Genomic DNA, 20,842 nt, shown 5'->3' on the forward strand with positions numbered 1-20,842 from the left:
GGCTGTGATATTTATTATTTATTATTTTATTGATGGACTCGTTGACACAGTCTCGCTCTGTCACACAGGTGGAGTACAGGGGCATAATCTTGGCTTACTGCAACATTTGTCTCCCGGGCTGAAGCTACCCTCCCACTTCAGGCTCCCAAGTAGCTGGGGCTACAGGCATGTGCCACTATGCCTGGCTAATTTTTCTATTTTTTGTAGAGATTGGGTTTCGCTATGTTCCCTAGGCTAGTCTCAAATTCCTGGGCTCAAGCAATCCACCCACCTCGGCCTCCCAAAGTGCTGGGGTTACAGGTGTGAACTACTGCCCCTGGCCGGACCAGTAAGATTTGGGGCTACATTAAACACACACACACAACACTCTTATGAAGTTTATTAACCTTCATGCAATAAGACTTAGAACTATACTAAACATATACACACTTGCACAAAATACAAAGCCTAGAGCCTCCGTGCAATGTGTGGTAACTTCCAGTCAATAAATGGATGGTAAACTACTACTGATAATTCCATCTATCCTGGGCAGCCACGGTCAAGAACATAGAAGGCACCTAGAAACCAGATATCCCAAAATGCCCTGGATGCTTGGAAATACTTACAGTTCTCTTATCTTATATCATTATCAAAACTTCCTATAAGCAGTGATTTTGGAACTTACTTACTATCGTAAGGTGATAAGTACATTTCTTAAGTATAAATGCAAGATGACAGCATAGCACATAAATGATGAGTGTTTTATTTCAGAGTTGGCCTGCTACTACATATTGATCATGGACCATTTTGGAAAAAATAAGCACTTAATGAAAACGAAGTCTGAAATTATCAGTAACAAAATATATTAATAGCAGGTAGCATAAAATAGTATTAGCAGAAAATGAATTACAAGGACTAACAAAAAGTTGTACAAACAAGCTCTAGACTTAAAGGTTTATAAGGTATTACGGCAAGCATGAGCTAGGGAATTATCACAGATGCTCACTTAGCTTCCTCAGAAATTCTACTTGCATTATGTATGAATTAATTAAAATTAATGACAAATCGCCACAAAATTCTAAAATATAATCAGTAGAGAAATGATACAATTCTAATGAGCTAAACATATATGACAAATAGAATAGCCAATATGCCCACAGAATTGTAGCACGGTGATGGTGAGCTCAAGTACATCAAATAAAAGCCTAGGGACAGGAGAAATGCTGAATGATTGTGTAAGAGCAGAGACCAGGAAACTACAGCCCATTGTCTGTGTGAAGCCCATAAGCTAAGAATTAACAGATTTGCCATCAATTTGATGATTAGAAAGTACTAACTTTGAACATCAATTAAGAGAAAGGTTGTATTTCCCCAAAAAGAACTCAATTCTTCTGGTTAGTAGAGCTGTATTTAAAAATAAAAATAAAAAAAAAGACTCAATTATTATACCTCTAACTTCATCAATTAAAAAATTTGTGAAAATGTGTTTTCTCTTTTGTTACTGAAGTACTTATATGATATCCTCGATTTTGCCTTTTGGCCCACAAAGCCTAAAATATTTTATCTAGTCATTTACAGAAAAAGTTGGCCAAGCTCCGTATTCAAGCATTAATTTACATGATGGGGTAGGCTTTTAGAAAATAAAGAAAGCAAACTATTCAAATTTACATCTAAGTGTAGCACAGAAATGAAAAAGAAAATAGTTCTGTTAACAAGCGTAAAAGATAAGATCTGAAACTCAAAAATGGTACCAAAAAGAAGATGCAAATACCACAGTGGTCTAGGCTGCAAATTGTAAGAAATTATATGGATAATAAAGAAGATCGCTTATTACACACTAGTCTTTTCAACCATACTTGCACACTGACATCTATCAAAACCACCTTTGATTTTTAAAATTCCTATTTTTATAGAATGAAGTACAAGGATTTGAAAAGAACTTGATCACAGTCCTATGTTCAACTGGTAGAAACTACTGAGGAGTTACAGCTCAGTACAATAAAAACTAAATTCAAGCTGTCCAATACAGAATAAGCTGCATCCCTAAGTAGTAATCTGATGCTGGAAGTGTTCAAGAAAATACTAGAAAACCATTTGTTAGGAATGTAACTAAAAGGTTATTTTATTGTACGTTGGACAACGTGACCTCTAAGGAGATTTTTCAATTTTACAATTCTATGCAAAATTTGGGATATCACAAACAAAGCCCCAGAGACAGTAGGTGTTGTTGCTTTGTCCAAACTGAAACCTTAGAATGAAACAATCTAGTGATATAAATCTAGACACTAGGTTTTTTTTTTTTTTTTAAGTAAAGGGACTTCCTTTAAGATCTCAAATATTTAAAACTTAAAAAAATTACATTTAAAAACTCAATTAAATCTCAGCTTTACTGTTCTTAAAAGAAAACATATATTCTAAGATAATATTTAAATATTTGTTAATAAAGGTGTATGTATGCAAAGCTGAATGAAAGCAGCTGTGTCTGAGCAAAACCAGACATATCTTTATTCAGCTTTAAATAAAATTTAAAATAAATAAAATTATATTAAATTCATATAGACCCAATAAATAAAATTATATTAAATCCATAAGTCAAAATTTTGTTTCTATCAGACATGTAGGCATTCATTCTTTCATTTTATACATTTTATAAATACTGAATAAATATAAATAGTGACCAAATACAAGTATCTCCTATGTGCTCCACAGAGTATTAGGAGCAGGGAGTATACAGTGAGCAAAAGCAGACACAGCTTCTGCTTTTATTCAGCTTACATACATTTTAGTGAGCTTATAGTCTAATTTTGCTTTTAAGTACTTTAAATAACAGATATATACCTTTCTTGCATCAGATATACATAATAGCTTTTCTAGGATCATACAAGAGAAGAGTAACTCAAATAAAAACCAAAAGGCTGGGGGGGCGTTCTTATACCCACTTTATAGCTGAACTTGCTATGTGACCTTGGATTGCTTCCTCCATTTTTTAAGTTTCTCGTATGTGTACATGTGTGATATGTATTATTAAAGTAGCACAAAAATTCCTTCCAGTTCAAATATTCTGATTCAACCTTCTCACCTTGATTATTTCTACCAACTGATCCACACCACTATCCCCTGGAAATATTGGTTGTCCTAGTAACAGCTCAGCCAACACACAGCCAGCAGACCATACATCTAAAGAGAAAAGAAAACGAAGCCTTATTAATACTTTATAGCTTGAGCTGAAAAGTGTTTGTATACATTTTCTAATTTTACTTTGATCACAGAGTAAATATCACAGGAAAAGATTATACAATCCAAAACAGAGAAAAAGTCATCAAACTTCCTTAATGTTCTTTTTAATTAAATGTTAAACTTACCAAAGAGGAAACCAGACCAATAAGAATATTCTAATAAAGGGTAAAGTCTATTATTATCAAATTTCAGGTATTCAAGTCTTCAAATAACTAGACAGAGGATTACAGTACCAAAGCTATGGCAGGACTATCTATTTATCTTACTTAAAAATAAGTCAAAGTGACACAATGTCTGCATATTAGTAGGTACTTACAGAGGAGCAGAAAGGAAAGGTTCAATCTCTCCCAGACACTGGGCTTTAAGTCAGTGTAAATTCTGAGGAACACTTTTAAGACTTTAAATGGTTGATTTTTATGTTCTAGGATGACTGACAGAAAAATGTGCTTAAATATATCATTTTTAAATAAAATGGACTAGCAATGATGGAGGAATACATTTTACTTCATAAATTATAAAAATAATCCACTTTTAAGTCAAAATGAAAACCTCAATCCGGACAGAAAACTCTAAAAATTAACTCAATTAATACACTTTAAAAATACTTTAAAGTATACATCCTGGTTTACCCAGGTTAGTTATGGTTTATATGTTGTCCTGGGATATTTATTAGTAACACCTCTTTCTCTCTCAAAAGTATTATCGGATTAGAAGATAAACCGTACAGTCACTCTATTTTAAAGCCTGCTATTAAGACTTCCTACAAGAAAAGGCTGCTTTTTAGCTTCCAGATTTCTGAGATTCCTAGGTTTTTAATGTACCAACACTCAAGTGCTTTAGGGAGACGAATATGAATCATTGCTGGACTTTACCACCTACCAGTAGGGAAGGAGAAGAAGGAACAGTAAATGGTTGACAACAAAAATTTTAAAGGTCTGATGTGGTGAGATGTACTATCAAGAGAGACTGGAAATCATTGCTCCAGTGACTACTTTTTATTGACCTAGAAAAATGACATAGTTATCATTTAACAAACTCGAGTTGATTTTGTCCAGTCCTAACTTAATAACCAAGACATCTATTTTGCAAATATAGACCAAGAGTCCTATTTAATATATTAGGAAATTGCTAAATTAAGCACATATGAAAACTTGCTAGGGAATCTTTACTCAAAGCCAATAGTAATACTAACTGTTATAGTCAAGCGGAAAAGATGTATCTCCTTATTTATATAAATGCTTATTTTAATCTAGGTTTTAAAACATCCCTTTACCTAGTTAATAAGATGGAACGTAATATGCACTCAACTTTTTTCCTCTCTAATACGGAATGATTCATCTCAGATACAAGGCTGAAAAAATTGTAAGGGAATAATTATGCCTTCACAAAAAACAATAGGAAACACTTTCTTAGGTAAGATTTAGCTACAAATATGGAAGACAAAAAGTAAAACATCAAGGAATACTCTTGCCTAGAAGTTATCACAGAAGACTGACACTCAAAAGATTCAGGTGACAACTATACTAGCAGCCCTCAATTCATGTTACATCAGTCAAGTTAGTAAAAACAAGGTATTTATCAATCACTTTCTGGAGGACACTAAAATCTCTTCTGCTCTTACTTCAAAGGACAAATGGACGAAATTCTCCAGATAGAATAAAACTTCAACTAAATAGAAGGTACCGGAAAAATAGAAATAGTGCTTTGGCACACTGAATTTTAGTTAGTTGGGGTTAAAGCCAGAATAGCATTTTGTTTCATATTTAACTCGGGTTCATGTTAAAGTGATCTTTCAAGACCATCTAGTTTAACACACTTATTTCATAGATAAGGAAATTAAGACATGATAAAGTTAAACGACTTGCCCAAGGTAAAGGTACTGAACAGTACAGCTAGGCCTGGAATCATTCTCAATTCCCAATCAAAACACCACTCTCTTGAATAACTGTCTCACTGTCACAGAGTAACAGCTTCTTCAAGGGTCTGTCTGTAAGTTCAATTCCTTGTTCTAAGGAAGCCTTTTGTTCTCATTCTGCCATTTGTCAGTAAGATAATATAATCAGAGACATCAGCTTTACCTCTGGCTGTATCTAAATATGACAATAATCTTGTCAGAAACAGTTACTCTTTCATTTCAAACATTACTGTTAAAAACATTTAAAAATGTAACAATATTAGTATACTTTTTGGGAGGGTCTGTTTAAAAACATTACAGTCTTAAGAGGCAAGTATCCTAAGTTTATAATGGGAAGCCAAACCTAGGCTTGCTAGGGTTCAAAAGACTCCTGTTTATATAACTGTTCCTTAATGTGTGAGATGATGTGTTAACTTTTTGAGAACAATCCAACTGCCTTTATTTTAGGTGTTTCTGGCACAGCTCACACCAGTATCTTATATATAGATAATCAGTATCATATATTTGAATAAAATGTAAAGCAGCTGGAAAATCCAATGACATACCCAAAGACAAGGGGCTGAAATTTGTTCTTGGGGAGAGTCAAGTCTAAAAATGCCACAAAAGAATACCACCTTTCATTTCTACAGTATTTTCACTAACATTTTATTTAAGCCTCACAGCCACTCAGAAAAGAACTGTCAGTAATCTCCACTTTACTTCTGACTTGACACTCAAACCCAGGTCGACCACAAGCAAAATATTCTTTGTACTATTTTTCATCTGTCCATTCATATATGCCATGTACCACAGCCATAGTAAGACTCTGAGAATTACATACACATACATATACACATTATTATGCTCTCTACCCTCTGGTAAAGCAGATGTCAAAGTGTGGTCTACAGAGGACACTTTGTACTCTTTGCACCTGGGTCCTCTAGACATTTCTAGATGTCCCAGCGGGCAAAACTCTTTTCATAAGAATACACCTTCACTGGGTTAACATTTGTACTGAGGGTACAAAGGAAATGGTGGGTAAAACTGCTGGCCTCTTGGCAGAAATCAAAATGTGCTCTGACATTTTGCCATTTGGCAAAATAAAAAATGATAATGTGTTTCTGATTAGGGTGTTTGCTTGTATCAGAGAATTTCTATTTATATCAAAAAGACAAAAAAACTGTCACAAGGTCTGTTTTATTTTTCGTTGTTGCTGTTGTTGTTTTGAGAGGGGGGTCTCATTCTGTCACCGAGCTGGAGTGCAGTGGTGGAGTCTCAGCTCACTGCAACCTCTGCCTCCTGGCCTCAAGCCATCCTCCCACCTCATCCTCCCAAGTAGCGGGGACTACAGGGGCATGTCACCACGCCCGGCTAATTTTTGGTAGTGATAGGTTTTCACCATGTTGCCCAGGCTGGTCTCGAACTCCTGAGTTCAAGTGATCTGCCCACCTCAGCCTCCCAAAGTGCTGGGATTACAGGTGTGAGCCACTGCACCAGGCCAGGTCTGTTTTTTGTTTGTTTTGGTTTTCTGTTACTGTGGGGATGTTTTTGGTTTATTATTTGCATGCTTTTGTTTGTTTCTGGACTAAAGGAATTCTCTTCAGAAACAATATGTAAGAGTAAAATAATTTTGGTTTCCACTTGCACATCTAGCTTAAAGTTGCTCCTTGTTTGTTAGCTTCCTATTCATGTCCAGCTGATCATGCTCTCTCTGTTCACTCCTGGATAGTGGGCTAAAATGTAGTAAAAGAGAAGGTCAATAATGATTAAAGCTAATGGTCTCTATTCAGTTCCTTCTATCACTAAACATCTTGGGTGACGACTTGAGAAGGTCAATGATGATTAAAGCTAATGGTCTCTATTCAGTTCCTTCTATCACTAAACATCTTGGGTGAAGACTTGAGAAGGTCAATGATGATTAAAGCTAATGGTCTCTATTCAGTTCCTCCTATCACTAAACATCTGGGGTGAAGACTTGAGAAGGTCAATGATGATTAAAGCTAATGGTCTCTATTCAGTTCCTTCTACGACTAAACATCTTGGGTGCATACTTCTGCAGAATCAGTGCATCTAGCAAAGCTACTAGTGATTTAAGCTGATTTTATATTAAATAATGGAGATGGCATGAAGGAAATGTTAGCAATATGGCCATACTATCACTTTCATTATTAACTTAACGAAATAACATTAATTAATAATTATCCAACTAGTGTAATCATGCTCAGAAGTATTTCAGGAGGATTTTAAATAAGAAAGTAAAAAAAAGTTACTTAGAATTAATTTAAATTCTTAAGGTAAAAGCTATTAGCTTTATGATTCTAACAGTCCAAGGAAGAAAAATAGAATAGTAGGTATATCTTAAATTCTAAAAAGTAGAATTTGAAAAATTCTATACAGGCATACGTCAGAGATGTTGCAGAACTGGTTCCAGACCATAACAATAAGACACAATAAAGCAAGTCTCACCAATTTTCTGGTATCCCAGTGCATATAAAGGTATGTTCACTCTATACTGTAGTCTATTACTTGTATAATAGAATTGTATAAAAACATAAATGTAATACATTAACTTAAACACACTTTATTACTAAAAAAAAAATGCTAATGATCATCTAAGCTTTCAGTGAGTTGTAATCTTTTTGCTGGCAGAGGATCTTGCCTTGATGTCGATGGCTGCCGACTGATCAGGGTGGCAGTTGCTGAAGGCTATACGATGTGGCTGGAGTAATTTCTTAAAGTGACAATGAAGTTTGCCACATCAACTGACTCTTCCCTTCATGAAAGATTTTTCTCTAGTAGGAGATGCTCTTTGATAGCATTTTACCCACATTAGAACCACTTTCAAAATGGGAGTCAGTCCTCTCAACCCCTGCTGCTGCTTTATCAACTACAATTATGTAATATTCTAAATCCTTTGTTGTCATTCCAACAATATTCACAGCATCTTAACCAGGAGTAGATTCCACCTCAAGAAACCACTTTCTTTGCTCATCCATAAAAGAAGCAACTTGTTTATGTTTCATCATGAGATTGCAGCAGTTCAGTCACAACTTCAGGCTCCGCTTCTAATTCTAGTTCTCTTGCTAGTTCCACAACATCTGCAGAGACTTCCTTCACTGAAGTCTAGAATGCCTCAAGGTCATCCATGAGGCTTGGAATCAACTTCTTCCAAAATGTTTTTCATGTTATTGAGTCACAAATGTTCTTAGTGACACCTAGAATGGTGAATCCTTTCCAGAAGATTTAAAATTGACTTTGCCCAGATCCATCAGACTAATCACTATCTAGGGCAGCTATAGCCTTACAAATGTATTTCTCAACCTTTGGGTGACCAGTTGCACTGTCCATAAGCAGTAACATTTTGAAAGAAATACTCTTCTCCAGAGTAGTAGGTCTCAGCAGTGGGCTCCAAATATTCAGTGAACCATGCTATAAACAGATGTGCTATCATCCACTCATTGTTGCTCCATTTATGCAGCACAGGCAGAATACATTTAGCATCATTCTTAAGGGCCCTAGGATTTCTGGAATGGTAAACGAGCACTGGCTTGCACTTAAAAGTCACCAGCTACATTAGGCCCTCACAAGAGAGTCAACCTGTCCTTAGAAGCTTTGAAGCCAGGCAATGACACTTCTCCTCTCTAGAAGAAGTCTTCCATCTCTAGAAAATCTAGAGATGAACGTCCTAAACGGTATCTTCTTCCAATTCAGTAGAAGGCTGTTTGGTCTCCATTAAAACTCTGATGTTTAATGTAGACACCTTCATCAATGATCTTAGTTAGATCTTCTGGATAACTTGCTGCAGCTTCTACATCAGCACTTGCTGCTTGCCTTGCACTTTTATGGCATAGTGCAGCTTTTTACCCTTAAACCTCATGAAATAACCTCTGCTACCTTCAGATTTTTCTTGTGTAGCTTCCTCACCTCTCTGTCTTCACAGAATTGAAGGGAGTTCAGGCCTTGCTGGGTTAGGCTTTGGCTCAAGTGAATGTTGTGGTTGGTTTGATCTATCCAAACCACTAAAACTTTCCCTGTAACAGCAATAAGGCTGTTTCACTTTCTTATCATTCATCTGTTCATTGGAGTAGCACTTTAATTTCCTTTAATAACTTTTCCTTTGTGGTCACAACTTGGCTAACTGTGTGGCACAATTTCGATATGCCTTCCTTGCTCAGCTTAATCATTTCTAGCTTTTGATTAAAAGTGGAAAATGTACCTTTCACTTGAACACTTAGAGGCAACTGCAGAGTTATTAATTGGCCTAATTTCAATATTGTTGTCTCTCAGGGAATAGGGAGGCCTGAGGATAGGAAGAGAGATGGGGAATGGCCAGCTGGTGGAATATTCATAACATACACAACACTGATCGATTAAGTTTGCTGTCTTATATTGTTGTGGTTTGTGGCAAACCGAAACAATTACAAGAGTAACTGATATCAAAGACCACTGATCATAGATCACCACAGCAGATACAATGAGAATGTTTGAAATGTTGCAATAATTACCAAAATGTGACACAAAGACATGATGACACAAAGACATGAAGTGAGCACATGCTCTTATAAAACTAGTGTGGGCAGACTTGCTTGACTCAGGGTTGACACAAACCTTTGAGAGGTTAAAAAAAAAAAGCAGTGCCTGGAAAGTATAATAAAATGACGTATGCCTATACATGTTTGCATCTCAAGCTTTAAGAAAAAAACATTATGGGATATATCCATCTTTCCATGGAAATAAAAGTACAGATTAGTAATACTAAATTACCAAAATCAAGAAACAATTAATAATTATGAGCATTATATTCAGATTCGTACTTACCTATACTAGAGGTATAATCAGTGGCTCCAAAGATCAACTCTGGTGCCCTATAGTACCGAGAACAGATATACGAAACATTGGGTTCTCCTCGGACCAGCTGCTTTGCACTAACAGAAAAAAAATAAAAATAAAAAGCAGAAATTCTTTAAATCTAAACCTTAAAGAACCTAGACTGCTACCCTTTCACAGTATCAAATGATTTTATAAGATTCACATCATTTGAATCATATATGAAAAAGAAAATGTAAACTGTAACTATCTCTGACAAAAGAAATTTACAATTTTATCACCTTGCTCTGCAAAAAAGAATAGCAATTTTTAAAGAAAGCGTTTGTCACCTAAGAAGGCACCAAAAGCAAAAAAGGATAAGTGTTGAATTTCTTCTGATCCTCTGTTCCCCAAATTCCACCTCTAAAATACAAAGAAGCAAGGGCAGAAAAGAGGTACCTCCCCCACCAAAAAGCATGACAATAGATTCTAAGAATGAATACTCCTCACCCAATGTATTTCTTTAAAAAGGGTGAGAAATTGGCCACTGTCTTGCATTTTGACTTCTGACTCACGGTGAATATTTCAAGGCTTATAGACTCAATCTATTTTTCCATATCTTGGTCAATTTATTAACCACATAAACATTTATTACCCAATAAATTATAAACAGGCCCTTCAACTTCAGGGAAGAAATGATTCACTGCCTATAAATTCTAACTCTGCTATAGTAAGTTTAATTGCATGTTTTCTTATTCCAATTTTCCTACTAAAATACTTCGTTGCATGTATTTTAAATATGAAGTATAATAAATTACAATTAATTTCTTTTGAGATGTCGCCCAAGATAATCCAAAGACAGAATAAAATAAACTGCTGTAGAAGCCAGCCATTCTGACATACATTAATAATAAAGATAAATAAAGGGACAAAATGCAACAAAATCAAAACAGTAAAACAGTAAGTGCCAAAAAAAAAAAAAGTAAAGGTACTGGAAAACCAGGGTAAAGACAGATGAAAGTAGTCACAAGGATTTCAATGACTGGGATTTCTTTTCTTCCATTTATTTCTAGTCAATGATGACTCTAACCTTAACTTCTTTTTCCTTCATCACTAGTTTTGAAGTTTGTTTTTTAACCCTCTCCCCAAGTACTGACATACAATAACCATTTCATAAATTAATAAATACTAATCCCTGTTTTTAGGCTGCATGAAAATTATGACATTTAGTTTTCAGCATAATTGATAGGAGACTGCTATATCTTCTAAAGGACGCTTTTTAATTAACAAGATAGATTCTAATTATGTTCAGAAAATTCATTACGAGACAAAACGTTAATACCCAAGCTTTGTAGCCTGAAGTTTTTTCACTACCTGATGGAGCTACAAAAACGGAGCAGCCTCTCTTACAGAGGAGACTGGTTTTAACTACTTCCCAATATTGTGATCACATCTAGCTTTTTGTTCCTAAATAGCCCAACTAGTTCTTTAGCTACTTTTTGGCCCCGTTTCATCTAGTAAAAAAATAAGAAGAAAGTAATAGTATTTTGTTCAAATTACCAATCTGATACGTACAGTCCAAAGTGTTTCCCAAACTCCATCTGACCAAACCAATTTTGTTAAAAACAAAAAAATCAGAGGGTTTATAAAAATGAGCTATCAAACAAGTGAAATCCCTCTTCCAAATTTATCAGAATAAAGCTATTTTATGTCCCAAGAGAATGGGCTGTACCAAGTGTTTTGACACTATATGAGAACAGAAGCTCTTCTAACCTTGGTGTCTCAGTCTGTCCCTACCAAGTCAGTCACTCTCAATGGTGAAGACACCCCATTAACAATAAAACATATCTGATTTGGGCAGTTTTTCCTATAGACAAGTAGTAGTGCTTTGTTTCAAACACCAGGTAAGAGTTTTACTATCTTTCACCCTTTTTAAAAATAGTTCAGGGAACAGAGTCATGGCCTGCAAAGTGATAGGTCATCTGAAATTAGAAAACAGTAAAATGAGGACAGTCTGAAAGAGGACACATTGTGAGACTAAGAAAAATTAACTCATGACAGCACAGATTTACTTATTTTTTAAAGGATCTGTCTCAAGAGAAGCCTGTGGAAAACATATCCTATGTTAAACCCCAAATTTAAACTGTGAATTGATGTAAAAGTTATTACAAAGGGATAGGAACACAGGTATCAACAAGTGTGGGGCAATATGTTATCTATAGAGCTATGGTGAAAAGAATCTGTAACAAGGGTGAAAAAATTAAATTGGAGAGAATCCAAATTATGTAAAGATGTCTTAGGGACCATGAGGAGAGAGATTAGGTGATTACACCAGTGAGGAAGTAGCGGGGTAACTGCCTGAGTTACATGGGAATGTAGGCTTGACTACATGTTAAAAGGTTAGATCAGAGAGGCACAAAGTACTGAAAACTGAAAATGGAAAGAATAAAGTTTTATTACAAATTCACAGTATATTACCAAGAAATGAGTTTTTAAAAGCAGAAAGTTTGATGAAATTTGCAGGAAAAAGGGTGGAATAAAAGGTTAAATTATAGAGGAAAATGAAGAAAACACTGCATTGTTTTTTTATCTCATCCATCCCTGAATTGAGGTTAATTGTGAAGTTAAAAAGATACACAGGAATGTATAATAATCAATATTTTGAAAAAATTTAGTTCTTACTGAAAAAGGAGTATATATACCTAATGTAAATTCAAACAATACTAAAATACAATCAATGAAAAAGTGAGTTCCCCAACTACATTATATTCCCAAAGATCCTTTCTCAGGCAATCAAATATTATGGATTACGTACCGTTTCAGAAATAAGCCACACATGTACTTGTGTATATATGTGTGTGTGTGTGTGTGTATATATATATATATATATATATATATATATAGTCACACTCTGTATGTTTTTAAAACATAAAATAAAAGGTGGCATACAATACACATACTCTTGATCTTGCTTTCTTCATTTAATGTTTCCTAGACATCATTCCCTTTCAGTTCACAGACAGCTGCCTCATTCTTTTTCATGGTTGCATGTACCGTAATTTATTTAGCCATTTTCCTACTAATGGATGCTTATAAACAATGCTATAATAAAAATCCCTATATATACACTGTATTGTAAATGTGTATTCCTAAGGAAATAATTCCTAAAAGTTAAATTGTTAAATGAAGGAGTATATACATTTATAATTTTGACAGAAACTAACAAAACTACTCTCACAGCTGCACTAGTTTATACTTTTTGAATAAGAATTACTGTGTTTAGGCTGATATTGCAAAAGGAATATATTTAAAAGAAGATAGTAGGGGGAGGAGGGGAAAAGGGAAGGGGCAGGGAGAGGGACAGTAGCTTACCTTCCAAAGTCACAGAGTTTTAATACAGCAGTATCAGGATCCAACAAGAGGTTCTGCGGTTTAATATCCCGATGGCAGATTCCAAAGGAATGGATATAGGCTAAACTTCGGAACAGCTGATACATATACAACTGGAATAGATAGTAGAAATTAATTAAATACTTCCTATTCTAAACAAATCAGAATCCTTAAGCAGTCAATAAAGTAACAGATTCTCAGAAAAGAACAGGTGAAATGCTATGGATTACTGGCACTCAATCTTCCTTTCATAAGTTTTGCGTCACTTCTGTATTAATTAGCTATTTCTATATGAATTAGCTACACTGTCATTAACCATATGTACTATTCGCATCATTCTTTAATAACTCAAAAGGAAATTTTACAATGTGCTTTATAACTTTTAATTTTACTAACATCTCACATTACAAGCCTGCTAAGATGGGCTTTTATTTAAAACACAAATGAAAAGCTCAGAGAGGCACCCAAAATCATGAATAATAAGTAACTTTGGGCCAGAAACCAGGTCTCCTGATTTTTAAGTTTATAGTTCTTTCTAGTAGAGCATGCTGCTGAATGTAAACGTATTTCCAAAGTGTCATCTTTAGAATATTCTTCTGAGATGTCAGCCTCCAAGGTGATTGATACAGTGGTCTAGGAAAACTCATGTGGACTGAGAAAATCTGTAATCACTGCTCTATCAAGACATCAATAACCCTGTTAGTAGCATCACCATTCTTCCTGTTAATATCCTTCAGAAAAAGTATAATTCAAAATGACATTCAAAAACAGATGCCTGACTATTGGCATCATCTTTCAAAAGAGAAGACTTTCTCAGTTTTCTTACCAAAAAGATACACTGAGAAACTGGGTCTGCATGGAGTAAAGAATCAGACTCTTGACTGGAGAAGAGAGAAACTTCATGGACGAAGAGAGTATAATTTAAACCTTCTGTTTATCTCAAGGTCAGTGTTCTGATTCACTTTTAAACTTTTCTGGCTGTTTACCTTCTGACCTCTACCCCAAAGTTACACCATGGACAGAATTTTTGAAATGAGTCAAACCAAAGATAATAAAAATCTTGGTAAAAAAACAATAAAAAAAAAAGATACTTAAAAGTCTAATGAAGCATTGACATATGGCACCATCTTTAAAAGCTACTGCTAAGGCTTAGGTTAATTAAAGTTAACATGAAACCTACTTTCCTTCTAAGAAGCATGGTGAAAACTGCAGACAGCTGAGTTTTAGTACATCCTTGAAGTTAATGTGAACTATTAGCTGGAAAAGTTTATGTTTTCTTTAAAATGAAGCATGATATAAACTGTACAGATAAGATCTTTTATAAGGTCAGCATTTTGCCAACAAAGTTAAAATTAAGGCATTTAGGTATCCATATAACATTTTTTAAAAACTTCATAGTTCTATTATTGTACCATCATTCACAGAATCCATTTCTAAGTCCTTTAAAGCTTACTGTAGGAGTTTAATTCATTACCACTAAAAAGATAACCTCCCATAAGAAACTGAGTTCATAGGCATAAATTTACTAAAAAAAGAGATTTTATCGTGTCAGGGTATTAATGTCTAGGTCAGCAAGAATCAGTGAAAACGAGTTTTTTTTTTTTTTTTGAAAAAAAGCTTAATCGTTTAAATGAGGTTAATTTTAAGATGTCTTTTTACTGTATTCTTTCATCTGAAAGATCTACTCTATCTTCATTATTTTGAAAAGTTTATCTAGAAGTCAAGATAAAGAATGAAATATGCAATATTATATATTTGTTGTTATTTCACTTTGTAAAAGTGTATTTATAAGAAAGCTGAGAGGCTTTCTAGACTAGAATGATAGCAAAAACAAGAACAGAAAAACAGCTTATCACGGGCTGGGCACTGTTCTAACTGCTTTATGTGTATTATTTCACTTACTCCTTATAATAACCTTATGTAATAAGTACTAATATTATTACCATTTTAAATATAAAATAACTGAGGCCCAGAGAGATTAAGCAACTTGCTCAATATCACACACACACAATATTCTGTAGTGGTTTGAGTAAGTGCTTCTCTTTCAATTACTATTTATGTATTTTGCCATATTTTATTAAATAAGGTGTAAAATATAATCATTAAATAGCTTGCTTGGTGGAGGCCGGGCGCGGTGGCTCACACCTGTAACCCTAGCACTTTGGGAGACCAAGGCAGGCGGGTTGCCTGAGCTCAGGAGTTCGAGACCACCCTGGGGGCAACATGGTGAAACCCCGTCTCTACTAAAATGCAAAAAATTAGCCGGTCTTGGTGGTGCACGCCTGTAATCCCAGCTCGGAAGGCTGGGGCAGGAGAATTGCTTCGACCCGGGAGATAGAGGTTGCAGTGAACCCAGACTGCACCACTGCACTCCAGCCTGGGCCACAGAGCGAAATTCTCTCTCTCTCTCTCAAAGAAACAAAAACAAAACAACAACAAAAAAAGCAGTTTGGTGGCTAAATAAAAGAATAGAATGATTAATTCTTAGAAACTCAAATATAATTAACACACTTTAAAATATAACATTTAACATATACTAAGTGCCAAACCAAGAAAAGCATTTCTGCCTATTTGCCTATTTGTTTAGTTAATTCTTGCAACCACTCTGAGATACACATTATCCCTATTTTTACAGAAGATATTGAGGTTCAATGAAAACAATTTTTTTTATTTTTCATTTTATTCAAAGTTGGTACAAAACTGTTAACATTTCCATAAAACAATTACTATGCTTCAGTTACAGGACAAAATATCACAGAAAGGAATGTACTTTGCAGTTGAACACAATTTGAACAGTTAGTTATATTTAACTCAAATCCAATGCCCTCTTCTCTGTGCCATAATATCTGAAGTAATAAAATAATAAAACAATAGAATACATGTTAAAACAAGTAATAACAATTTTGTTTATGATTCAAAAAATGCATCCAACTCTGTGTGATCAGACCCTGTCCTTAAACATGTATTTTCAATTAAAAAAAAAATTAAGTTCACAACAATGATTTGCCAGTCATCTGTTTTAGAGTTGCATTTTAAAACCTACTTAAGTTCTGAAATATACTCATCAGAAAAGCAAAGGTGCTCAGTTTTTAACCTGTGTATTACTCATAGAAAATACTCAACTCTCCCAGAAAAAGTGAAAGGCAATTATAAAGAAATGCAGTTGCCATTCTGGTAACATGTATGCCAAACAAGTCCTTATCAGATGATGAGGTTCATGAAGGCAAGAGTTACTTGCATTTACTACTTTTATATCGCTCTCACAATCTAATATTTTTCATACAATAGGATTACAATAAAACTATGTAGAATGGCTACGTGAAGGAGATCAACTCATAACTCATCAATTCCAGACACTGTTTTTATCTTTTCAGATAAAAGGGATCGATGTCCCCAAAGAATAATGCCCAGAGCCAATAGATCTGGCCTCTGAAAGTGCTGTGGTTACATAAAAAAAAAAAGAAAGAAAAATCATCCCTTTTCCCACAAGGGGGAGAAAGAAAGGAGTGCTAGATTTCTCTCTGTATGCCAACTTCAGTATGTACAATAATTTTATTTTCTTTTTTAAAATACAGGATGCCAGATATCTAGCTCAACTATTTGCTGGCAAAAATACCGTAAGTGCACAGGGTTGTTCACTATAGAACTATTTTTAATAGCAAAAACCAAAAAAAACCACAACAAAAAACAAGAGGAAAACAATATGTGCATTATTGGTCACTGGGTGAATTAACTAGAATACAGCCACATGATGAAGTAATATGGTAGCCATAAAAAAGGTGATACACACACACACACACACACATATGAAAATATGGACTGATCTCTAGGACATATTTTTAACTGAAAAAAAGAGAAAAATGTGTACCTTATGTAACCATTTATATAAAAAGAGTAAGAATAACTGCATGTTTGCTTATTTTAAAAATGGTAGGATAAATTATGAACACTTAAAAAATACTTAACACTGGTAGAGGAAAGGAACAGAGCAGAGGGAACAGAGATAAAAGCTAAACTTCTTTGAACATACCTTGTTTTGTCAATCTTGCTTTGAACTATGTATAAATATTTTATATGAATTTTAAAGTAAATTTTATTTAAAAATTTAGAAAACCACAATCTATAATAAAAGTAAACTGAAACAAACAAATGCTTAATGGAACATCATCACACAGAGAGGAATTATTCAATTTTTTTTGACATGAAGTCTCACTCTGTCACCCAGGCTGGAGTGCAGTGGCGCCATCTTGGCTTACTGCAACCTCCGCTTCACAGGTACAAGTGATTCTCCTACCTCAGCCTCCTGAGTAGCTAGGATTACAGGTGTGCTCCAGGATGCCCAGCTAATTTTTATATTTTAAAGTAGAGGTGGGGTCTCGCCATGTTGGCCAGGCTGGTCTTGAACTCCTGACCTCTGGTGATCTGCACACATCAGCCTCCCAAAATGCTGGATTACAGGCATGAGCCAATGTGCCTGACCTCAGTGTTTCTTTAGAACAGAGAAATTCGATTGTTCATCCCTAATGGGATCTAATGGGTAAAACTGAGCTGTGCTTAGATCTTAAATTATTTTTAGCTGGTGGTCCTAGTGTTGGAATTGTTATTCTAAGACGGTTATGTAGGGTGCTGGGTAGAATAAGTTATTAATTATACTACTATCATTGAGAAATGAAATTTTCAATGTAAGAGAAAGGAAATACAAATATAAGATTATTACAGTTAAGTAAAAACTCATCGATTTTATTTGAAAGTATCAGTATGAACTCATGGTGTATTTATTTTTGGAAAAAAAGAAGATGCATTACATCTGAGAAAATTACCCACATATTTCCTAGCTCTGTTCACTAAAAAGACCCAGAAACAATAACCAATCCCGTGACAATTAGCACCTCTAGCATCCAGACTGTGGTCTCTCAATACCACCTCCCACTAAAAGAACAAGGTCTTCTTGAAGAAAAGGTTGATTCTAAGTCTGAGGAAGAAATGTGTAAGATGAACTTGGAATACTTTGTCATGTTAGAAAGCAAGGAAACTGTCAAATATTATTAAGACTCACATAAGATACTTTAAAACAAACAACAAAACACCTCATTGGTACCTATGGAGGATGCTATGGAATTGACTATTATAAATTTTGGTAAATAAAGAAAAGGGATCAAATACATTTCCTGTCTTTTTATATAAACTATATCTCAGGGCACAAATAGTTGATATGGGAAAATCTCTCTTTATGAAACTATTCCAGCTTATAAATTAAGAAGGAATAATAACAGTAGACTATCAACATTTTGTAACCTTTAATGAATTAATGAATTTAGGCAGTGATCATCAATGGCTACTAACGTCAGGAAAAGAAAGACATTATGTTCTTCCTTCAGAAAGCACTCAATACTACAAATGAAGTGGTCCTGACTCCTACCAAAAATATATTTAATTATCAGTTATCTAACCACCAATTTGCAGGAAATATAGATGACAAAAGAACATACTAATTACACTACAGAAATTCAGCAAAATCCAGACCAAGAAAGTATAGGTCAAATGCTCCGGTTTCTTTAGCAACAAAGTTTAAGAGAGAGAAAAAGAGAACCTATGGATTAAAAGAAACATTAGAGGCACAACAGCCAATCACAGTATATAAACCTTAACTGAATGCCAATTCAAAAATATAAACTTAAAAAAATTATGTCATAGGCAAATATAAACTGGGTATCTAATGACACTAATGAAATACTATTTATTTTCATAGGTATGACAATGGTAATTTAATTACATTTTAAAAAATAATATACTGGCCGGGCGTGGTGGCTTGCACCTGTAATCTCAGTACTTGGGGAGTCCCAGCTGGTGGATCAATTGAGGTCAGGAGTTCAAGACCAGCCCAGCCAACATGATGAAACCACATCTCCACTAAAAACACAAAAATTAGCTGGGCACGGTCGCGTGTGCCTGTAATCCCAGCTACTTGGGAGGCTGAGGCAGGAGAATCGCTTGAACCCAGAGGGTGGAGGTTGCAGTGAGCCGAGATTGTGCCACTGCACTCCAGCCTGGGCAACAGAGTGAAATGAAGGAAGGAAAGAAGGAAGGAAGGAAGGAAGGAAGGAAGGAAGGAAGGAAGGAAGGAAGTAGGTAGGTAGGTAGGTAAGGAGGGAGGTAGGTAGGTAGGTAGGTAGGGAAGGAGGGAAGGAAGGAAGGAAGGAGGGAAGGAAGGAAGGAAGGAGGGAAGGAAGGAAGGAAGGAGGGAAGGAAGGAAGGAAGGAAGGAAGGAAGGAAGGAAGGAAGGAAGGAAGGAAGGAAAAATAAAAAAGAACATCCTTATCTATACATAAAGTATATATATACTTTATATATAAATATATGATATACACTACATATAGTATAGTTTATATATAAATATGTAATATACACTATAGTATATATAGTTTATATATTATATATACAATATATAGTGTATATTATATATACTATATATATATATGACTCCTTGCCAAAGTAATCTAGCTAACAAAAGTGCTTGAAGAACTTCTATTATTATTATTATTATTATTATTAGCTTATGCAAAATCCATCCAAAGAACTTCTATTATTAATGGTCCTACTTTGGTAACCCTTTTATTATTGTGAAGCTTAAGTTTTTAACAAGACTTCAAAAACTCTAACCATAAGACATTCAGAGTCAATGCCATTTTATTTTCTACAGTCATTTCCATAAAGGGTTAAATTTAAAAACTGTATTTAGATATGTGAACTTTCAAACTTAACTACTAGTTTTCACAATGCCGTAGTTAATAAAATAATTTGTTACTAATAACTAACCACAACTTTAATACAAATTATGCTAGATAAATACCTAGCCATTCTGCCATGAGTTCTAGGAAATAAACAAGATGGCATTGATATTACATACCAAAAAATAAACAACACCCAATGCATATTTAAAATCGCCAACAGTTTAAGCTGCAGCTACAGATGCCAAAAAATATAGAAATGGCATCTGTGAGCAAATGAATTTGAACATATTTATAACTGTATTTTTCAATTTTATATGATATGCTCCTATTTTGGTTTGTGGCACAATAAAGATATCAGAGGTTAAATTAAAATGTACTGTGGCTAGCAGAAATAAAATCTATAAATGTCTGTGAAAAATATTCACCGTAATTTACCAGAATATCTTTACTATCTGAGTTATAAAACTTCAAAAGGTGCACAATTCACATTTTAAAACTGTAAAAGGATTTAACAATGTTCCAACAATACCTACTTTACAGTTTTTCTCCCTGAGTATTAAATACAATAATATAGTTAAAACATAAAAGAGGCTCTCCTTGGTTCATAAAAAATGTTTTCTAAAATGGAAAATTGTTATGTTTTTACATACCTTGACATAAATCACAGGGAGCGTCTGTTTGGCTCGACTATAGTGTCTGGCAACTCTGTATACTGTTTCCGGAACATAGTCCAGCACCAGATTAAGATAGACCTCATCTTTCTGAAAGAGTTTATTAAAAAAACAAAAAGCAAAACAGATTAGAA

The 20,842-nt window shown here is 34.5% G+C and overlaps 1 protein-coding gene across 2 annotated transcripts in view; it reads right to left on the bottom strand.

Annotated features, from left to right (window-relative positions):
- Nucleotides 1-20,842, bottom strand: part of GSK3B (glycogen synthase kinase 3 beta) — a 273,914-nt gene that overhangs the window by 80,903 nt on the left and 172,169 nt on the right. For both annotated transcript variants that reach the window (XM_019024078.4, XM_031009212.3), the window contains exons 4-7: nucleotides 20,688-20,798; nucleotides 13,289-13,419; nucleotides 9,929-10,035; nucleotides 3,059-3,156 (exon numbers count right to left, since the gene is read on the bottom strand). In XM_019024078.4, coding sequence (XP_018879623.1) covers nucleotides 3,059-3,156; nucleotides 9,929-10,035; nucleotides 13,289-13,419; nucleotides 20,688-20,798 — 447 coding nt within the window. The remainder of the gene's footprint in view (nucleotides 1-3,058; nucleotides 3,157-9,928; nucleotides 10,036-13,288; nucleotides 13,420-20,687; nucleotides 20,799-20,842) is intronic.

This window comes from Gorilla gorilla, chromosome 2, assembly GCF_029281585.2.
Source record: "Gorilla gorilla gorilla isolate KB3781 chromosome 2, NHGRI_mGorGor1-v2.1_pri, whole genome shotgun sequence".
NCBI classification, from domain to species: Eukaryota; Metazoa; Chordata; class Mammalia; order Primates; family Hominidae; genus Gorilla; species Gorilla gorilla.